The sequence below is a fragment of the Delphinapterus leucas genome, chromosome 6 (assembly GCF_059928025.1).
Source record: "Delphinapterus leucas isolate spDelLeu-1000000601 "Yukka" chromosome 6, BTC_Dleu_Yukka2, whole genome shotgun sequence".
Classification (NCBI taxonomy): Eukaryota; Metazoa; Chordata; class Mammalia; order Artiodactyla; family Monodontidae; genus Delphinapterus; species Delphinapterus leucas.
The window spans coordinates 99491456-99512675 of NC_143134.1; the positions used below are offsets into that span (position 1 = coordinate 99491456).

Below are 21220 nucleotides of genomic sequence, written 5' to 3' on the forward strand. Positions count from 1 at the left end.
ATATCCCTTTGTGTGTTGCCAAGCACAGAAATTGGCACACTGGAATTACTCAGCAAATGTTTGAATAGATTTTCAAAAACCAAGTATGACACAAAGAAAATCTTAAATTTTGAACTGACTGGCACTTAACAGTTTGAAAAGTTAAGCTAACCGCCCTACTCCTGCGGATGACAAACCTTCTCATTATTAGCTTGGCTTCTAAGTATGACCATCACCTGATAGTAACTTATTTTTGCTTCCTGTGAGTCAGAGAGCAAAAGGCACTGTCCCCAAGCCACCAGGGTAACCTTTAAACAAACAGCCCTGTAATGAATAGTTTTGGTAAAGTAACAGCTGTTGCATACCTTGTCATAATATGGGGAAACTCTCTAATTTCTTTAGTGCTCTGTATTAATAAAGTTCATGTCCCAGCATTTCTAAAGTGTCTCTAAGAACGCTTGTTCAGATGGCCAGTGAAAAGCCCCGCGTCATAGCCTGGGAGAGCAGCATGGAGATGAGGCAGGACTCAGAGGCAAGTCTGTGTCATAGAAAGGAGCACCGAGTCAGTCATCTGCCTGAACGAGGTTCATCTGGAAAATGGGCTGTACTGAGGATTCTATGTATGTAACAGACACAGAAATGCCCTATGACTGCTAAGGCCCATTTAAAGATTGGACACTGGTTGGTTGGTTTTCCCATTTGGAGTTTGTCACATTCAAGAGCTAGAGAAGTCACAGGGACGGGACCCTGAAATTGCTGGCATCTTATCACACAGTCCCACAAAATCACATGTGAATGGCTGGCAGAAAATATGGTTACACAAACGCTCAGATAATTCAGGATGACTTCTTTTTCTTAATTGTTCCTTTTATTTCTTTATTTATGGCTGCGTTGGGTCTTCGTTGCTGCTCGTGGGCTTTCTCTAGTTGCAGCTAGCGGGGGCTACTCTTCGTTGCGGTGCGCAGGCTTCTCATTAAGATGGCTTCTCTTTGTTGCGGAGCACAGGCTCTAGGCACGCAGACTTCAGTAGTTGTGGCACGCGGACTCAGTAGCTGTGGCTCACGGGCTCTAGAGCGCAGGCTCGGTAGTTATGGTGCACGGGCTTAGTTGCTCCTCAGCATGTGGGATCTTCCTGGACCAGGGCTCGAACCCGTGTCCCCTGCATTGGCAGGTGGATTCTTAACCACTGTGCCACCAGGGAATTTCCCTCAGGATGACTTTTAAATAACACTCTACCCTCATCCCCCAGATAAAGGCACACTGGCCACGAAAAACAAAACAAAAATATGAGATTTCCATGTTGAATTTTATCTCAGCAATACTAGGTTTTGAACTCTGGAAAGATCCATCACTCTTCCTATATGCAAAGTACCAACCTCTAGAAAGAGGTCACAAGCAGCAAGACACAGGACATGACGTTTGACAAGGCCAAGGACAGGGAGAAAGCTCGAAGGGAAGCTTTCCCAGGTGTAGAACTCAGCAAAGGGTAAAGCCCAGTTCAGTCCAGCAAATATTCACTGGGCGCCCGCTTTGTGCTTGAAACAAATAATAAATTAGCATTCACTGAATACTTACTGCATGCTTGGTGCTTTTTTTTTTTTTTTTTTTACTTATTTATTTTTGTCTGTGTTGGGTCCTCGCTGCTGCGTGTGGGCCCTCACCAGCTGCGGCAAGCGGGGATACCCCTAGCTATGGTGCGCGGGCACCCCATTGCAGCAGCTTCTCCTGTTGCAGTGCGGGCTTTAGTAGTTGTGGCTCGCGGGCTCTAGAGCGCAGGCTCAGTAGCTGTGGCACACGGGCTTAGTTGCTCTGCGGCATGTGGGAACTTCCCGGACCAGGGCTCGAACCTGTGTCCCCTGCATTGGCAGGTGGACTCCCAACCACTGGGTCACGAGGGAAGCTCGTGCTTGGTGCTTTTATACACATGTATCCATTGACCCTCACACTGGTCCACCCCAGAAGGTGTTATTGCCTCATTTTTAAAAGATGAGGTAACTGAGGTTCAGAGAGTTTACAAGATAAAGACAGGAACTTGTAGGGCTGCTCTTGACAGCCAGGTCCTCTGACTGTACATTCCATTACTCCAAGATCAGGGGTGTGTGTTCTTATTATTTCCAACACTACTAATTTCCAGAAGGGATCTGAGGCATCTGGGGGAGAGGGTTTCCAGGGGACGTGAAAGAGAAGGACCTCAGAGTTAAAGCCTCCTGCAGCCCAAGCTGTCCCAGTCAGAGGAGGATAGAAGAGGTACCAAGTAAGGACTCAATAAATGGCATACTGACTGATAGCTGGGGGTGGGCGGGGCTTGCACTGAGCACCTACCGTGTGTTAGGAAAGAGACTGCGCAGGCGGACTGCTAGATAAGTAGGGGAAAGGGGCCTGCACTGCACCTACCATGTGCTGCAGGTACAGGTGTCCTGGGACCTGCTGGCTGGGGGCCACGGGGAAGGCGTGGAGGGGTGAGGCTTTCTGAGCACGGACTATGTACCAGGAGCTCTGCATTTCCTGTCTTGCAACAAGTCTGTGAGTTGGGTGTGATGATTCCTGTTCTGCAATGAGGATGTGAGTTCAAAGAGAGGACGGCTGAGTCCACGGTTACAGGTGGAGTTGAAGGCACAGCAAGGCTGGCCCCCAGCTGGGTGCTTAGGTTCCTTCTCCACTTCAGAGGGGAGGCAGAAACCCTCTGTCCCTGTCCTCCCCTCAGACCCGCCATAGAAGAGCAGAGACGTCAGTAAGACTCCCTTCCAAAGCCTGGCCCGCTAATCATGATGACGATGATGGTGGTGGTGGTGATGGCCATTTACCTAGGACTTACTATACCAGGCACTTGATGGCACGCTCTCTCTATTTCATAAACTTTGGTATATTATGCACATCAGCCAAAGGGAGGCAGACGTCCAGAGCTCCCGGGAGCAGGAAGCCAGTAAGTGACAGAACCAGGCTGAGAATCCACCTTGACTTGATTTTAAATTTCTTAATACTGGGTCAGCCTCAGCAGGGAGGAAGAGGGGCGAGTCTCGCACGCAGAGGTGCGGCGCGGTGCGGCTCTGGGACCTGCGTCCGGGTGCCGTCTTGAGCCGGGCCGGCCGGCTGGGGGCACTGCAGACCGTGCGCTGCGCTACGCCTGCCTCCAGCTACGGACGACCTGGGGCCGCCGCGCCCTCGTGCGCCGCTCTCGCCCCTACCTCGGACCCCGCCAGACCCGGCCCCCAGCGCAGACCAACCTTCCCGCGGGGGATGCCAACGAAGTCGATCGGGGTCCACAAGGACACCCCCTGGCGCCCTGCCGTACGCGCACTCACTCACACCTCCACTTGCGCACGGAAGGTTTGCGGGGACCGCGTCTTCCGGGGTGGACTCGGGCGGTCCCGGCACGGGCCCGCCGGCGATCTGGGGATTTAGACCCGACTGGCTCCAACCGGGCAGAGAAAGAGGAAAACCGGAGCGAGAGCGGCGGGAGGATACCCGGCGCATTTGAATGTCGGGCCGCTGCTTCCCCACCCCGCCCACGCTGTCACTTTCCTTCTGCCCTGCGGATTCCACACCCCAGCCAGTCCGCTCACCGAATTCTGACTTTGAACCCAAACGTGGTCGGGCGTGTTTGGGGCCAGGCCCCAGCCAGTAGGCGCTCTGGCCCTCGCCAAAGCAGCTGCAAGAGGGCATCGCTGTCCCTGGGGAGGGGACCCCGCCTCGGTTCGAGGCGGGGTCACGCTTTCCAGTTATTTCCAGGCGAGGTAAGAGGCATCCACCGACCGTGACCTTTCTCCGCGGTCACCTGCGATACAGGCATTTAAGGTGGGCAGTTTAACGAGGTGATAACAGAGTGAAAATGGCCTGGTAGCCTCCTGAATTTGAAGCCCCAATTGAGGCTTTCTTTAGAAAGGGAATGTTATGAATAGGTTACTCTCAAGGAATTCTATTACCAGTAATAACCCCTGAATGTTAATTGGTCATTTTGCCGATTAAAAGTCTTGCAGACCCCTCCAAGGTCTAAGACGAGGAGAAAAAGAATGTATCTGAGATTTACAACTGGGAGGGAAATATCATATTACTTTGCATTAGGTTATACATTAACATACTTGTTGAATTGAATTTTCCGCTTTCACTTTTTAATATCTTTCCAATTCCCAACTAGTCTCTGGAAATTTAAAAAGGGGCGGTGGGAGGATTGGTGATGTGTATGCCACAGATGGAGATGGAAAAGCTGCCCAGAACATGTTGACATTTAAAAAAAAATTAACATCCCCCCACACTTTAAAACTATGATATTAGGAACAGAGTCATGATGGCAAAAGTTACTTGTAGAACATCTGTTCCTTCCAATGGGAGGATTTCTTTCCTGCCAAGAATTTATGAATTTTATATAGGAGCTGGATTCTGTTTGGGGAAGAGGAAGGAAGCGAGCCAGAGCAGCCCCCTCCTCTGCCTGGAATGCAGGGATACTGTGCTCCTGACTTGTAGATGGTTCTTGAAGCTGCTGATGGGGTAAAAGTCCCCTTTCAGAAGGACACGGCTGAGAATGAAAAACAATCACAAACCACTACCACCCATGATTTAAAGTGAGTAGAACAATACAAAGGAAGGTCAAGGCCATGGGACTTGAAGACAAGACTCCCATTCACAGGCCTAATCCTTTTTAGAGGAGAAAGGAGAGACTTTATTTTGGGGATAAAACCTGCCCAACTCATATCAGCTCATTTCAAATGATCCTTTCATTTTCACACGGGCCAGATAGGTGGTCTTGCGTTCATCCCAAACACTTCGATCAATCCCTTCGTCTGCAGTCAATTGTCTTTTGCTGTTGCTCAATTGAGCCTGGTGACTGGAAGGGTTTTCTTTCTAAAACCACCAGAGGGATGCTCTGAAAAGTCATCTGGGTGAATAGGACACTAAATGGATTAGCAGTTGAAACATTAATGAATCTCATTTGACTCAAGGCGAGTTCACCTAAGTGGATTTCCAATGGTCTCCTCTTCTGCAAAGAACTTTCTGCTCTTGAGAAAGTGTATGTCCAGCATGGAGGAGATCATTTTGCATTTTCAAGTAAACCATTTTAGGTTCTTACCCTTTACTTGGAATGTGCTTTTTTTTTCTTTTTTGCTCATAGGATTTTGGAAGAAACATAAAAAAAAAATCAAATCCATTTAAGTATCAAGAATCTAAATTGTTTCTGTTTGACAGCAAGAGGGAGAAAAAAATAACCATCAACATTAAGGGTTTACAAACGTAAAACAGATAGCTAGTGGGAAGCAGCCGCATAGCACAGGGAGATCAGCTCGGTGCTTTGTGACCACCTAGAGGGGTGGGATAGGGAGGGTGGGAGGGAGGGAGATGCAAGAGGGAGGAGATATGGGGACATATGTATATGTATAACTGATTCACTTTGTTATAAAGCAGAAACTAACACACCATTGTAAAGCAATTATACTCCAATAAAGATGTTTCAAGAAAACAAAAAACAACAAAAACAACAACAAAAATAATCTTATATTTGTTGGAGAAATATTTGCCAAATAATAAAAGGTGCATATGTTAGTTTCAGAGCTACCATTGTGACCTGGTGGAATTAAAAAATGAGAAAAAACAAACAAACAACAACCAAAAAAAACCATTAAGGTTTTAGTACATTTGTTCGAGTCAACAAATATTAAGCACTTACTGCATGCCAGGCAGTTTGTTAGGCATTGTTACCCCTCCTTCTATAGGGGAGCTAGACAATAAATGTATCTGGTATATGTTACATCTCAGGTAATGCTAAGTGCCCTGAGGAAAAATCAAGCACATTAAAAGATAATACCAGGGACAGAATGGGAGGGCTCTTTTAGTATGGTCAGGGAAGGCTGCTCCAAGGAACTGACGTTTGAGCAGTGCTTCTATAACTGTCCCAATGCAAATATACCCCCAAACACATAAACGTAGATATATTTTTACCAAGTTGGATCGTACTATGTAGGTGTCTCCCCCTCCAGTTAACTTCTCCTGAACATTCTTCTGCATATAAAGAGTATATGGCTCGAGAGCTTGGGACTGGGTAGAATCCGGTTTAATTCCAGCTTCACCACTCACTGGTTTTGTGATTCCTGGCATGTTCCCTAAGCTCTCTTTGCCTCAGATCCTCATCCCTAAAATGTGGAGAATAATAATGGCTGCCTCACAGGGTTATTGAGGGGACTAAATGAGAAAAATACATGTCAAATGCTGAGTATAGGGACAGCATGTAGTAAATCTTAATAAAGGTTAGCCCTTATTTATTACTGTTTACCAGATAATTTTAATGGAGCATGGTAGTCCATTCTAAGGAGAACTAGGGCTTACTTAACCAATGCCGTACTGCTGGACAGAAAGATTTGTATGTAAACCTAACTCAGATGATATGAATTAGCTAAAGAAGAAAAATAAAACAGGAAAAAAACAAAACCCAAATGTAGGAAATGTGCCAAATCAACACATCTTTTTAGTTGAGACTCTTTTTCTTTCTGCCACCCTGGATGCTGAATCATACACATTAAAAATCTGTCCATTTACCATCTACACTTAAGGTTTGGGGACCTCTTGGGAATTCCCTGGAGGTCCAATGGTTAGGACTCCGTGCTTCCACTGCAGGGGGCACGGGTTCCATCTGTGGTCGGGGAACTAGGATGCCACATGCCGCACAGCCAAAAAAAAAAAAAAAAGGTTTGGGGACCTCTGGGTCTTGCTTAGCAAGTTAGTCTATGGCCTGATACAGGCTGAGAAGGGTCTGGAAAAGTCTTAGGCTGGAATGAGGTTCTGCAGCGGCATAACTGCGGGAGACTTGGGGGCCTCAAATTCTTCATGAGTGCAAAGGAAACTTCAGGTGAAATGTTTCTTGGAACTCCTTCTGGCTCTGTTATTCATTTGTTCCTTGAGTACTAACCAGCTCCCAGACTGTGCTCCCATGCTCTGAAGAGACTTCCCTGCTTCCAATATCTGAAATGGTCCTCTGAGTCACTTGTCCATTCCCTGAGGCACAGACCCAGATCTGTTTTAGGTTGAGGTCCCGTTTAGGGGAAAAGGGATTATCTTCAGATACTGGGAACATTAGGAGAATGTTGGCAGAGCGTTTTGGAAGATGGCAGAGAGGGAGTGTTTCCCATGGGATGTGGCTGAGAATGTGGGCTCAAAGTACAACACTCCAGCATGCCACTCCTTTTGGCCGACTTCCTCTTGGGCATTCTCCATTCAGGGGGGCCTCAGAGTGTATAGTCTTCGGCAAAAGATACTCTGTTAGGCTAACCTCCAGTTGGCCCAGCTATCAAAAGGGCTGCTAGTTCTTTATTCTAATAGAATGAATACATGTGTGAAGTACTTTGGAATCAGTGAATGAAATACCCAGGAAGAAAAGCATGGCTTATTTACTTTTGATGATTTTATAGAGGCTGTGGTGGTGCTATAATGCAGAAATGGACTACCTTTTCTTGAGCCATTATCCAAACTGGAGCACAGAAGAATGTGGTGTATTTTTAATGGAATGACAGATAAGATTACTTGTTTCTATTAGAAAGAAGGGTAGATTAGGTCAGTCTTGTCCTTATAGCTTCCTGTGCACCAAATTAACCCCTGTTTAGTTTAAAAAACAAACACATTCCAAGGAGGTGAGGAACAGAAAAACCCCCCCAAATGAAGTTAACTTGAGTTTACCTGGGAGGTGACATGATGTGGCAGAAAGAGCCTGAGCTTAGGAATCAGGTAGATCTGGCTTCCCATCACAGCTGTGTGACCTTGGGTAAGTCACTTGCCTCCTCTGGGCCTCAGTCTTCTCCACCACAAAATGGGCGTAATCACAAATCCCTAAACATCTAGCAAAGTCCTTGACATGCCATAGGTGCTCCATGAATGTGAATGCTTTCCTTCTACCTCCAGCTTGCTCAGCTAGCAACTCCAAGTTCCCAGGACCTTCCTCCAAACATGCAAGAAATGTTTTCTTGTGGTCAATGGCAAAGACAAAGGATGAAGAGTTAAAAAGAAAACAAACAAACCATACTTCTTAAACTCACAATCTAAGAAATTGTTCCTCCTCACGCAATTTCTTTTTTTATATATACAAATTTATTTATTTATTTATTTTTGGCTGCATTGGGTCTTTGTTGCTGTGATCGGGCTTTGTCTAGTTGGGGCTACTCTTTGTTGCTGTGAAAGAGCTTCTCATTGCAGTGGCTTCTCTTGTTGCGGAGCACAGGCTCTAGGCATGCAGGCTTCAGTAGTTCTGGCACACGGGCATAGTTGCTCCGCAGCATGTGGGATCTTCCCGGATCAAGGCTCGAACCCGTGTCCCCTGCATTGGCAGGCGGATTCTTAACCACTGTGCCACCAGGGAAGTCCCTCCTCATGCAATTTCTATTCCAAGTTTTATGTGTCCAATCTGGGAACACTGTCAAAGCAAATGTTAAAATTGTTTACCAAAGGACAGGTAGTTAAATATCATGTACAGCTGAGAATTTTGTTATCGCAAACCTAAAATAATTTTTCTCAAACCTTTCTTTATAAAGGAAGACATTGGATGGATGTATTCAGATATGTCCTCAGGTGGTCAGAGGATTTTTTTCTTTCAGTTCATTTTGTACATCCACTGTCTGGTCAGACCTCTGTAGTGATTTTTTTTTTTTTTTTAAGCAAAGTGCCATGCATTCTAATTAAGGAAATAATAAATGAAAATGTTTGTTTCCCTATACCTATGAGTTATTTGTCAGTTGCTAGATAGATTACTGGCTCACTATTGCTGGAGCCCAGGTAGACTCCACCATTCACAGAGAAAACCAATCTACCTGACTTCCTTAATCAGTGCAAACATTTGGCCGTGCAGTTGTATCAGTTTTTTCACAGGCAGTATTGATTGTATATCAGAACAAGAAAATGAAAATAAAAAAACTCTAAACCTAGAAGAGGTCATGTGCTTCCAAATGCAAATTGAGATCCAAACATTAAACAATAGGGATCTCAATCCTTTTACAAAGGCACAAATTGCAAATCAGACTCCCATGCCAGAGTGGCTTTACCTAACAGTCTTTAATGCAAAGAATCTCTTAGGATCCCAGAGCCTCCCCTTTTTCTACAAGCTTTGGCACCTGGCACCAAAGTAGCCTATGAAGTCAGTTATGCTGCCTAGCCATAAAGTTAATTGCGCTTAAAGCAAAATCAGGTTGTTCCCCCGGTCTAGATATGCAATCTCCAATCTATAGAAACCCAAGTTACCTGGGTTTGCAGATTAAGCTCCACTTTACTCGAATCATTCATTTCAGCAGAAGTTTGTGATATCTTGTCAAATAAGGCTAAATCCTTCACGCTGAACCTGAATAACGCGTTTTAACATGCTTTGACATGCGCCTGATAAACAAGTTGGAGGTATCTAAAATAATAAGCAATCAAGAAAACCGAAGGGAAAGAAATGGCTCATGTGGTTGTAGTCAATGTGATTGAGTCTCTCAAAGAACTCTCCAATCACTTTTCCAAGAGAGGTAAACAAGTTTTACTGAGTTAGCATGCTGATTTCCATTTAACTTACACTTTATACCCTTAGCAGAGCAATTGCATTAGGAAAAAAATATCTGTAGACAGGCATATTTATATATTCTTATTCATTTTCAGTTCCACCACTCTTTGCACTGTTGCTGTTAAGGTAGGTGTTGAACAGATTATATATGTTTGAATGAAGTTGCATGGAAATAGCAGAACAAAGCCAGAATTATATTTTTACATTTTTTCCTATGTTTTCCCTAGAGGGGCACCGTGGTAAGTGAATAGTCCTTGTTTCAGCTGGTAACACAATACTATAATAGAAGCACAATAGAGATCAATGAAACACTTTTTTGGACATCGGAGCACAACATCACATTGAACTTTCCTTTTAAAACCATCCTTTTGCGTGTGTCTTAAAAAAAATCTGTATTAGCCTCTAATGTTCCCTTGGGTTCTCAGGATAGAGCCATCAGCCGGTTGGCTTGTTAAGCGAGACCTAGGCCCTGGCTGGTATTCAGATCCCCACCTGATGTGACCTTGGGCAAGTCCAGTCTTTTATCCCGGCCTCAGTTTTCTCCTTGAGTTAAAAGGTCTTGAAGACCCTTTCCTGCTCAGACAGCCTGTGTAATTTTATAGCTTTCAGTGCCTGCAGTCTGTTGCTCATTCCTCTGTGAGGCGGTAACAATGCCTCAAAGGCAGGGGCATTTGTCAATTCCATGCACTGTTTTCTAGAGTCAGTTTTCTAGAACAGTTTAGACATGTTCAGAAGTCAGAAAATTACTGTCATCCAAGCAGCAAGGAGAGTCTCAAGCTTGAAGAGCAACAAACTTGAAGAAGAATAGGTGACCCTTCCTCATTCGGGCAGACTAGCCCACCCAGGATCCTAGAATGGAAAGTGCCTTCTTTAAGCTTTTAAAGTGTGTTTTTTTCAAAAAAAAAAAAAAAAAAACAAAACCTTCATAGTTTGTCATATGTTCACAATACACTTATATTTTTGCCCTTGAAAGGAGGCACAATGGGTTTTCCAAAGGGAAGAATGAAATATTTTCTTTTCCCAAATTCTGGCTTCCTGAAGGCCATGCCCAGTTGTCCCCTAACTGCTTCCAGTGGGTCACCTGACACCCATCTGCCTCCCCTAATACACATCAACCCCCGCCATATGAACAAAATTCTTTCCAGAATCAACGCCGAAAATCACCTGGCAAGGAGGAGTCCTCTAAGAAGAAATGCCAGGATTTGGGCTAAATAGTCAATAAATGATTAGTTGTATTCAATTAAATCCAGTAACTGTGGGTATTCAAGGGCAAAGAAGGGAAGCTCCCCAGTACCTTTCAGGAGCTTGTGTCTGTTGGGGGAGCCAAACCCATAAAGTCTTTTTTTTTTAAATTCTTATTGAAATATAGTTGATTTACAATGTTGTGTTAGTTTCAGGTATACAGCAAAGTGATTCAGTTATATATATACACATTATATATATATATATGTTTGTATGTGTGATATATATACATGTATGTATATTCTTTTTTAGATCCTTTTCCATTATAGGTTATTACAAGATATAGATATAGCTCCCTGTGCTATAGAGTGGGTCCTTGTTGCTTATCTACTTTATATATAATGGTGTGCATAAAATCTTGTAGTCTATATAGATATGATTTTTAAATTTTTATTTATTTATTTTTGGCTGCCTTGGGTCTTTGTTGCTGCACGTGGGCTTTCTCCAGTTGCGGTGAGCGGGGGCTACTGTTCGTTGCAGTATGCGGGCTTCTCATTGCAGTGGCTTCTCTTGCTGCGGAGCACGGGCTCTAGGCACGCGGGCTTCAGTAGTGGCGCACGGGCTTAGTTGCTCCGCGGCATGTGGGATCTTCCCGGACCAGGGCTGGAACCCACGTCCCCTGCATTGGCAGGCGGATTCTTAACCACTGCACCACCAGGGAAGTCCAGGATATGATTTTAACGAAAAATCTAGATTGAGGGGGTGGGAGGGCTTATTAAGAACTCGCTATGAAGGATATATAAGTGCTTGTCAGGGGAATATGGATCTTACCAGAAGCAGCAGAGACCAAAATCTGCCAGCAAAGGCTCAAAGGCTGAAGCAGGCATAGTGCGTTGGGGGGTCCAGAGTAGTTTTGCATGGCTGCTACACTTAAGGTGTGATTGGGTACTTAAGGAGATGATACTGGACAGACAGCTGGGGGCCACAATTTAACTCTTTATCCAGTACACCCTAGGGACCTTGGGAAGGTAATGAGTAGGGGAGGGGCTTGACCAGATCTGTTTGACCAGGAGAGCTGTGTGCTGGGACAGAAACAGGTGCTTTTCTTCCACCTCAAACTAAAAGTATAGATCATATTCATGGCATAGTGACCAGCTCAGAAAACTTCTGCAGGAAACGTCCCCATCTTGTCTACCTTGACAAAGGAAATAGCACCTTAATTGGGAGACAGAAAGTCTGGGGCTTTTAACTCCTAAACAGGTTTACTGGAAGAACCTGGATGTTAGTAAACCCTTCTGAATTGGGGTGTATCCATTTGCCTGTAGCCCTACTTGCCCACCAGACTGAGGACAAAAGCATTAGAAGAGAAATGCTTTGAGGATGTCAGCAAGAATGGGAAAAAAACCAAAACACTAATCTGTGAGGGGAACCTCGGTTTCCTCGTCCATAAAATGGGGATGAGAGAGGGAAATCCCACCCCTACCTTTTGTTGTGAGCCTTAATTGAGGTAATGGAGTGTGTAAATGCTTCATAGACCTCACAGAGTTGTGCAGAAGTAAGGGGTGACTGTACACCAGCAAAAAGTGACCCGATCAGCAAAGAGGTATTCTTGTCTTTACTGAAAAAATCCCTTCCATGTGTCATGTCTAAGAGACTCTGCTTATGGTTTGCACCAATTCACATATCTCCTTGGCTTTCAGCAAGTGTATCTAAGAGTTCCTTCTATTTCCCTGTAAAGTTATTTATCCATTTTAGCTTTTAAGAGGGTGTGCAGGGTAAAGTGCCTGAGTGCATTGGCTTTGTTTGATGATCTGACCACCATTCAGTAATGTGTTATTTAGTGCCAGTTAGTACAGATTCAAATATTATAGGTGAGATAGGTGTTGTAACCCCACTCAACCTCCTGGCCTCAGATACCTTGGACTGGACGTGGTTGACTGTTTGCCCTAATTGATTTTAGATAATTGTCAAATCTCCACCTGCGGCTTCATCTATCCGTCTATTTATCTATCTCTCCATAAAGAGCTACTTCTCGTTTCTTGTTCTGTTTAGATGATAACATGTAACATAGACATGAAAAGAAACGCAAAAGGATAGCAAATGGCCCTCATACTCTGGGATATCATTATAATTATTGTGTTGTATCAATGAAAATTGTTCTAGGAGGTATACTCAGATGTCAAAGGGATTCTGGAAGTGTGATTTATTTCCTGTCGTTGCTATTAAATTAGATTTATATTTATTTCCTCCTTTTCCTTTAAGAACAAGTGGCACAGGACATTTGGGAAGACGGGTTGCAACGTGCTGACTCATTTAGGGTGTTGAGAAGACTGAAGCAATTCGAACAAGTGATATTATAGCACTGGCGTCGTGGAAAACAATTAAAAAGATAGGCTCCCTACATTCATATTTCCAGAGAAGCAATTTGACTGAGATTCCTACCCCATGCACTTCCTCCCCCTCAACTAAGTCAGCTGGCTATGGTAGCCTAGAGACCAGCCTGAAAGATTTTCTGTGTTTATGCTAACATTTTAGCAGTTGGTTTCCTTTGTGTTTAGACTGTGACCAGGGCATTGAACCCCTAGGTACTTCAGAAGGATTTAAGAATTTGTTAGTTTTTTAGGAGATGGTGAGAAATTTACTCAAAATTTACTTTTTTGTTTAAGGTAAAGCCTTCCAAAGGGTGTCTTGTTCTCAACTGTCATTTTAGTTTCACTTAATGTGAAAGAAAAAAAAAAAACTTTATACAGCATTCTGATTGCAACTGTATTCTCTGCATTTTCACAGGTAGAACATTCCATGCTATATTCCACAGCATTCATTATGTAGAGAGTTCTTGGTGGTTTTGTATGAAATATTATTGACTGAGTACTCTGCATGTGAACAGTGAATGATAGTTTCATAAACGACCTTTAGGAAGTACATAGCTTCAGCTTATCGCTATAAAAACATGTCACTGTACAATAGCGTGTAAAAGGTGCTAAGAAAAGACGAGGAAATAAAATACATAAAAGGTTAATATATAATAACAAATAAAATGACAAAATAAAATATACACAAAAAAGGTTTGTGTAGGTCTAGGATGGTGTCTATGCGTTTTATAAGAGAGGGAGAAGGGTGAAGGTGGGGAGAAAGAGAGAGAATAAGGACTACAAATTCTTATTGCGCTGAATGGAGCTTCAGAAGCCAGAACGTATCATAGAACAGGTGGCTACATAGGCTGCTAAATTTAGATATCCCCATAGATCAAAGTACAGCGGGTACCACCACGGGCTTGTTTTAGTATTTTCCCTGCAGACTTGCTTCCATAACATAAGGACTGACTTACCTGGACTTTCTTATATGTAAAGAAATTATATGTAAAAATCGTGAATCTCCAAATATGAAATAACATTGCTTATTTCTAAAAACGAACAGTTTTTGAAACGAAGAGGATTAATCCCCACCAATCCTACTTGAGACGGTGACGGTTCCTGTTTTGTTTTAACAAACCCAAACAAGACGGTAGGAGTCAAACAGGTTCTCAGGTTGAAAGACTATTTTGCTGGAAAAGGCATTTTGTTGGAAAAGAGAGAGACTGAAGGTCTGTTGATGTGTAGGAAACGCTATTGTTAATCCTGTGTGTGTGTGTGCGCACAAGTTAAAATCTAGGACATAGAAAATTAAATGTCATGAGAAAAATGTAACAAGCAGGCATCTCAATTATTAGGTACTCTTTATTATACAGTGTAAACGGCTCTGTAATGCAGTAATAACAGTACACCTAGGAGCTCAGAACCGATAGGTACTAAAGTAAATAATTTAGCTATTCGTGCATCTTGAATAGTTTTGTCCTGTTACATTTTTGGAAAATCTTCCTCATTTTAGATACTGAAGCTTTCTTATTCAGGTTAGAAAAAGTTAATGCAAGTGATGTTTCCCTATGACATCAGAAAAATTTGAATACATTTAAAATGTCTTGATATTTTATGAATGACATTTCTTCTACCTGAGATGATAGGCACTTAGTGAATATGAAAATGGTAGAACTTTTTGATAAACACTTTCCATACACAAACTATGTGCCAGAAACCTCTGTATAAGAGAAAGGTGGATTCCAAGAGCAGGAACCACAATTTAATACAAAAATAATGTATTAGAATGTAGGCTTTTTGTTTAAATAGCTTTAATTGCGCTTTTTAAAATAAATAGCTTTTAATTGCGCCAGTACTCTTTTTAAAACGTTTCTCCATTTAAAATAGACACTTACTTGAGAATATTTGGAAACTAGAAAATTTAATCTGAGAAAACCAGTATTAATATTTTGGTGTTTCCTTCCAGTCTTTTCTCTTAATTTTCGATTGCTTCTCTCTCTCCTTCAGTGCACACACACATTTGAACTTATACAATTGGAATCATACTGTTTATAGTCTTATATCCTGCTTTTTCCACTTAACGTACCATGAGCATTTTTCATGTCATTAAATATGCTTTGAATATGCTCTTGGCCACATAAAATTCCATCCTATTGATGCACCTGTTTTCTTTTAAGCTAAGACACATGCCATGTTTTCCAGTCATGCTGGACTCTTAAAAGCCAAGGAAAATACTTTATGTTGATCCACCATGAGCCTCTTATGAATTTCTGTTTTTCATTCCATTTATAAAATGTACCCACAGTGCAAACACACCTCTGAACACTAGCTATAATGGATAGGTAATAAGCAGTCTAAAGAAAATGTCAGTCAGCTTCTGTCTGCTTGACAATGTTAATTAGTCACCCACATTACCATTACAAATATAGTGTCAACAAGTGTCACAAATGCTTTTTCCATTTTGTGACAGCCACAAATGAACTTCAGATTCTTGGGTATCCACCGCAAAGTTTTAAGCCTTAATAATTTGAGAAATATGCTACCAACTTACAAAAACACCATTTAAAATCGACTTGAATTTACTTTACACTTGGTTTTGTGACTGAGTCATTTTTGCCTCTTTAGTTTCAGTCAGCTGAAACAATGGGGCTGGCTTATCTTCAGAGGACTGACGAAGTTTTAAAAATCTGTCAAGAAACTTTGGTTCTGCCCTCTTTGGGGGCTATAACTAAAAGTAATGTATCTGTTACACAAAGCATAAGTGAATCCTTTAATCCTCAGGAGGGCACTGTGGAACCATGTTCTTTGGGGTTTTCCACTGTGGGGAGGTTCTTTTGTTACATAAATTGTTCTGAGTGCAAGGGCAGGCCTCGAAAGAGAGATTTTTATATTTTCATTTAATTTTAAAGACAAACCATAAAGATCTTTTAAAATGTGAACGTGTATAACTACTCTTATATTAAACTGAGCAAACTGAAGAATTATTGAGCCGTTTCTACCTGGAAGTTCATAGGTAGGGAAACTGCTTTCATGCACTTTTTAAAGTACATTTGAAAGAGGAACCTGAACCAGGTAAGGTTTAGTCTTTAAAAAGTCTTCTTTTAATCTGTCGAGATAAAGTTGGCTTTTTGGTGTGCTTTTCACATGCCTACCCAGTGGGTTTAAACTGCAATTTCTGTTATGTGCTTTTCAAGGGGAAAAACAAAAACGAAAAACAGTGTTCAGATAAAATATTATAGGTTTATTTAAAACTTAATTCTCACCTTGAGTATGCAAAATACAAACTCCACAAAATGTTCATTTTTTTACTTTGTAGTTTACAAATATACAAAATAGAAGTTTGCTTAAATTTATATTACATATTTATTAAGGCAAGGAACTATATAGAAAAAAACATTTGTTCTGCTTAAGGCATACTTGGGAATAAACCATTGTACAAATTATTGCACATCTGAAACCACAGTGCATAACAGACTGTCTGCATAAAAAGGTTAAAGTAAACCAGGTGTATTTACCTGACTTAGGTCATAAATGTAGATCGGAAGACAAAAATAGATTTTCCTTGTCAAAGTATGCAGCAGTTTGAGAACTTTGGCCTCATTTGGTACCTTTAGAACCAAGACTCACCAAGCACCATCGTTTAGGCTGTTAAAACACATTTTCTGTACCTGAATTTCTTCCTCTTCTTCTAAGATCGTAATAATGGCTTTTAGAAGGCAAAGAGAATACAAGGTGATCTTTATGCTTATATTGCATCAAAACAATTCAAGGGATTCTGGTCTTCCCCTCCCCCCCAACTCACGGATCTAATTTATACCCTGATATCCACAACTTCCAGTCACCCCCTTGGCGTTTTGTAAGTCCAGGAATATATATTCAAGTTGGATTTAGAATTGGAATGATAGAAGATCCAGTCACAGACCCCATCTGTTCTTTGTCATTTGGTTTCCTCATGTCTCCTGATTATCCATTCACAAGTTGACTTGTTGGGAACTTGACCATGATTGTAGTGCTTTCCAGCTGGGTTCTTCCCCTCACCGGGAAGACAGTGTGAAAGGTAAAAAATACTGAATGCTTGTCTGGCAGTGTGGGTCATATCCACTGTTTGGGGATTTAAAAGTGCCTCTTCATGTGTAAGGCGAGGTGGTCCGACCTTGAAAATGCCCGGTCGCACTTCTGGCACTGGAAGGGGCGGTGCCCGGTGTGTTTGCGGTAGTGCCTGGTGAGTTCATCTGAGCGGGCGAACTTCCACCCACAGCCGTCCCAGTCACAGTGGTAAGGTTTCTCACCTGGAAAAGGAAAATAAAGCCACTGGAAGCGATTGTGAAAGAATTAAGAACTGGCCAGAGGCCAAACATTCAACCAACTCCCCAAGCACCCCATTCCGAAAGGATCCAGGGTCTTTATACCTCTTAAGGCCAGATTAAATTTTAGACCGTAAAGCAGGAATATAGGAATTTTTTGCTCTCTTTTTTTTTTTAGGGGAAGTTAGATAGCTTATCACAGAGAACAAAGACCACTTAAACCTATACTTCTTTTGGACTAACGTTTTCATTCTTTTGAGCTAAGATATCGCTGTGGAGGAAGTGAATTTAGAAATTATGGCTGCTAGTGCCTCTCCAGGTCCAAATCAGTGATATCCTATCCCACTATAACTGGTTCTAAAAAGTGACAGGAGGCTACTTTTCCTGTACCAACATTATTCATGACTGCTATGCCTTAGCGACCTTATATACCTACTTATATCCACGAACAAATTCTCTGCGGTGACAATCTTAAACCAGAATCTCAGCAAGCCTAACCATTAAGTCCTTGGGATTTAAATAAAACCTAATTGTTAAGACTAGAAAGGGGGAGGGGTGAGACTGGGAAAGGAAAGAAAGCAATAAAAATAGCCTAGAAAACAAAAAACTGATTTAAGAAAATACCATGCTTTTGCGCTGCAAAGTATAATTTCTTTTCTTTTTCTTTCTTCTTCTTTTTTTTTTTTTTGCCAAGTATAATTTCTTGATTACAAGGGCAATGGTTTGCTCAAGCTAGAAGAGGCCCACATGCAGCCTGGAATCTCCCTGCCTTTCAAAGGCCTAACAAAACTGCATTTTCATGCACTGATACCATCCGCCCAGCAAAAGGCTCCTAAGCAAAATAGTAGGCGCCGGTTTGCTTTCTCTCCTGTGATCCAGGAGATGGAGGAGATAGACTGCGCCCCACATCCCAAGGGAGGCCCTGAGGAGTGTCCGTAGTCAGCCGATGAGGCTGGACACCAGCCCCCCTCCTTTCCGCGGCTTCTGGTCTCCTACCTGTGTGGGTTCGCAGGTGTGCCTTGAGATGAGAACTCTTTGTGTAAGTTTTGCCGCAGCCTGCGTAATCACATGTGTGAGTGGCCGTCCTTTTCCGGGGCCACGACCTTCTCCCCCTCTTTGGCTTGGGCTCCTCCGGCATGCAGGAACCGGGTGGCATGAGCTCTAGGGGTGAAGAAGGTGGGGTCAGCGTCATCCCGTGTGCCCTGCCGGGGCGGGGCTCCCCAGCCCCAACTATGAATCCCTGGGACTGACCTTGGTAATGGAGCGGTGGGACCTGCGGCTGCAACTGGTCGGGCAGGAAGGGAGGGTAGTTGGGCCCCGGGTGGGGATGGAAGCCCGGTGGTAGCGGCAGGGCAGGATGACAGTCCCTGCTGCTCAGCAGTTCCTCGGCACCCAGGGTCGGGGTAGTCCTGCTGGGGAGCTGCCGCCCCAAGGGAAAGTCGTGCGCAGGAGGCCGGTGGCCATTGCTGAGAGGGGGTCCAGTGCCTAAGTGGGCATCTAGGGACCGACCGACGGTACACGAGGAGACAGCCTCTTGCTTGATCTTGGGGCACATGCGCGGCGGCCCGCCGCTGTAGGGCGCCACCACCACCGGGTGGCTGCCGTCCGGGCTGCCTTTGCTAACACTGATGACCGACGGGCTGCCGTACTCGCTGCCAGGGGCACTCAGCGACGCCTTCAACACAAACTTGCCCATCAGCCCGCCACCTGGCGGCTGCGGCTGCTGTGGTGGAATGTACACTGGGTCCAATTCGGGCCGCAGGAGCTCGGCCACGAAGCCGCCGGAGGGGCTCACGTCGTTGATGTCCGCCAGGTTGAAGGGAGCTGTCGGAGGGGGTGCAGACTCCCGGCCGTAGAGGAGGCCGCCGCCCGTGCTGCCCGGCGCCACGCCCGGGTCGCCCCCGGCCCGGATTGGATAGCTGAAACTGCAGGTGGAGGGCGCACTGGCAGGACCGCTGCTCGACGGGGAGGACGAGGATGAGGCTGATGCCGACGAGGACACGGTGGCGGCCACTGACTCCTGATGGGACAGCGAGTTGGAGAGGATAAAGTCCAGGTCCAGGAGATCATTGAACTCCTCCGTCTCCCTCCGGGGTAAGAGAGCCGGGTTGCTGCTGCCGCAAGCCGCGCCGACTCCGCCACTCTCCAGGTCGGTGGCCACGGTCGCCGCCGCCAGGTCGTAGGGGCGGCCGGGAAGCACCGGGGGAAGTCGCTTCATGTGGGAGAGCTCCTCCCGCCAGCGCTGCCGGAACAGGACGCGAGAGAGACCGTCAGTGCTGTCCCTAACAGCCACCCAATGTAGTGGTGGGCCCGCCGCGCCTACACCGCCTAGACACGGGGACCGGGCAGGCAGGAAGCGCCCGGGGACTACGGGTGCCAGCGCTGCAGTCATGGCCCACACCCGGGTCCGAGAAGAGGCGGTGCGTCGATATGGAGGATGTTATGTTGTGTCTGCCCGATTGCGTGTTAGCCAGCGCCGCGGCTCGCCAGCCTGGGTCCCTCCCCCGCCAGATCCTGGGGACGCTCCCGCCGCCCCGGAATTGGGACACCGAGGCTCTCTCGGTGCGCCCTCGCCAAGGGGACGCCTACGCGCCAAGCTCACTCTGGCCCAGCCAGCGTCTGGGTACACAGACACCTCCCGCCCTGCCGCTTGCACGCTCCGGGATATGTGCGGACCCGGTGTGCACCCCCGGCGGCTCCACAGCGTCGGGACCACACGCATGTACAGCTGAGACAAGGGCGCGGAAGCCATCCCGGGAAGGCTGCGGAGCCCGTGCGGTGGCCACTCCTCCCCGTCGTCCGGTGGTTCTCGGTGACCCCAGGGCTCCGCCCGTCCCCACCCCACCCACAGAAGTCCACCGGAGGATCCCAAAGGCCCGGAGCAACACTCACGTTATTCGGGGCACCTGCTGGACGCAGTGTCTTCTCCCTTCCCGCCGGGCCGGACGCGAACGTGGAGAAGGACGGGAGCAGTGCGTCGCTGACAGCCATGTCAGACTCGCCAGGTGGCTGCCTGCGGGCCGGGTGGGGAGCACACGGGCAGGAGTCAGGGGCCACTCTCGACTGCCACTCTGGCGCGTCCCACCGGCCCTCACCCCTCCCTGCGCCCCGCGCCGCACCTACCTCATTAATGTTGGGCCCCAGAAGATCCTCGGGAGTCCGAAGCAGTGGGGTACCCGAACCCCAAAGTCAACGAAGAGGGAAAAAAAGGAACTTAGAAACGAAGCCAAAACCAAAAACCCCAAACTGCCCGAGATCCTTCTTCTTTGGATTAAATATAAAAGGGAGATGTCTTTTTAAAAAGTTCCTTTGTATACAAAAGTTCTTAGAAAAGTTGTAAACTCATAAAGATAGACAATCAGCAAGGCGAATAAAAGTAGGTCCGGTGGCCGAGTTGCGCTCTCTTCGACTCAGCAGCGTCCGCCACCGCTGTCGCGGTCGCCGCGGCTATCGCCGTGGGCGCTGGGGCTGTGGCCGGAGTGGCTGGCGGGCGGCGCCGCCAGGTGAGACTGGCCGCGGTGGCGCGGATCTGCGGACTGGGCGGCGGCGCGGGGCGCGGAGTCCGGGGGGCTGCGCGGGGCGCTCGCGGCCATGGGCGCTGGCCGCGGGCGGGTGGCTGGGTGGGGGGCCGGAGGGGCGGGGAGGGGCACTTGGCGGCTCCCGGTGCCGCCGCCGCCCGCCACCGCCTCTGCTCCCCGCGCGCCCGCAGCCGCGCTCGTTCTCTCGGGCCGGGGAACTGCCGGCGCCCGCCGGCGCGCTCCTTACTTATAACTTCTTGGCTCCCGCCCTCCCCCCCGCCTCCTACCCGCTGTGTGCAGGGGCCCGCCGCCAGGCCCCGCCCCCTCCCTTTCTTCTCTCCTCCCTCCCGCAGACCCCGCGCGTTGCCGTGGCAG

At 45.9% G+C, this 21220-nt stretch overlaps 1 protein-coding gene across 3 annotated transcripts; it reads right to left on the reverse strand.

Moving 5' to 3' along the window:
* Positions 1–16243: 16243 nt before the first annotated feature.
* Positions 16244–21016, reverse strand: KLF4 (KLF transcription factor 4). Of its 3 annotated transcripts, none has more exons than XM_022579120.3 (5): positions 20451–21013; positions 20220–20340; positions 18579–19569; positions 18324–18488; positions 16244–17312 (listed from the first exon to the last, which is right to left on the reverse strand). In XM_022579120.3, exons 1-5 carry the CDS (start codon positions 20453–20455, stop codon positions 17137–17139), a joined length of 1458 nt encoding a protein of 485 aa, XP_022434828.1. In that variant the 5' UTR covers positions 20456–21013; the 3' UTR covers positions 16244–17136. The 3 variants fall into 3 exon arrangements, with proteins under 3 accessions (XP_022434828.1, XP_022434827.1, XP_089769629.1); XM_089913503.1 differs by having other exon boundaries at positions 17245–17334; positions 20451–21016; XM_022579119.3 differs by having other exon boundaries at positions 18324–19569; positions 20451–21014.
* Between the last annotated feature and the right edge of the window lie 204 nt (positions 21017–21220).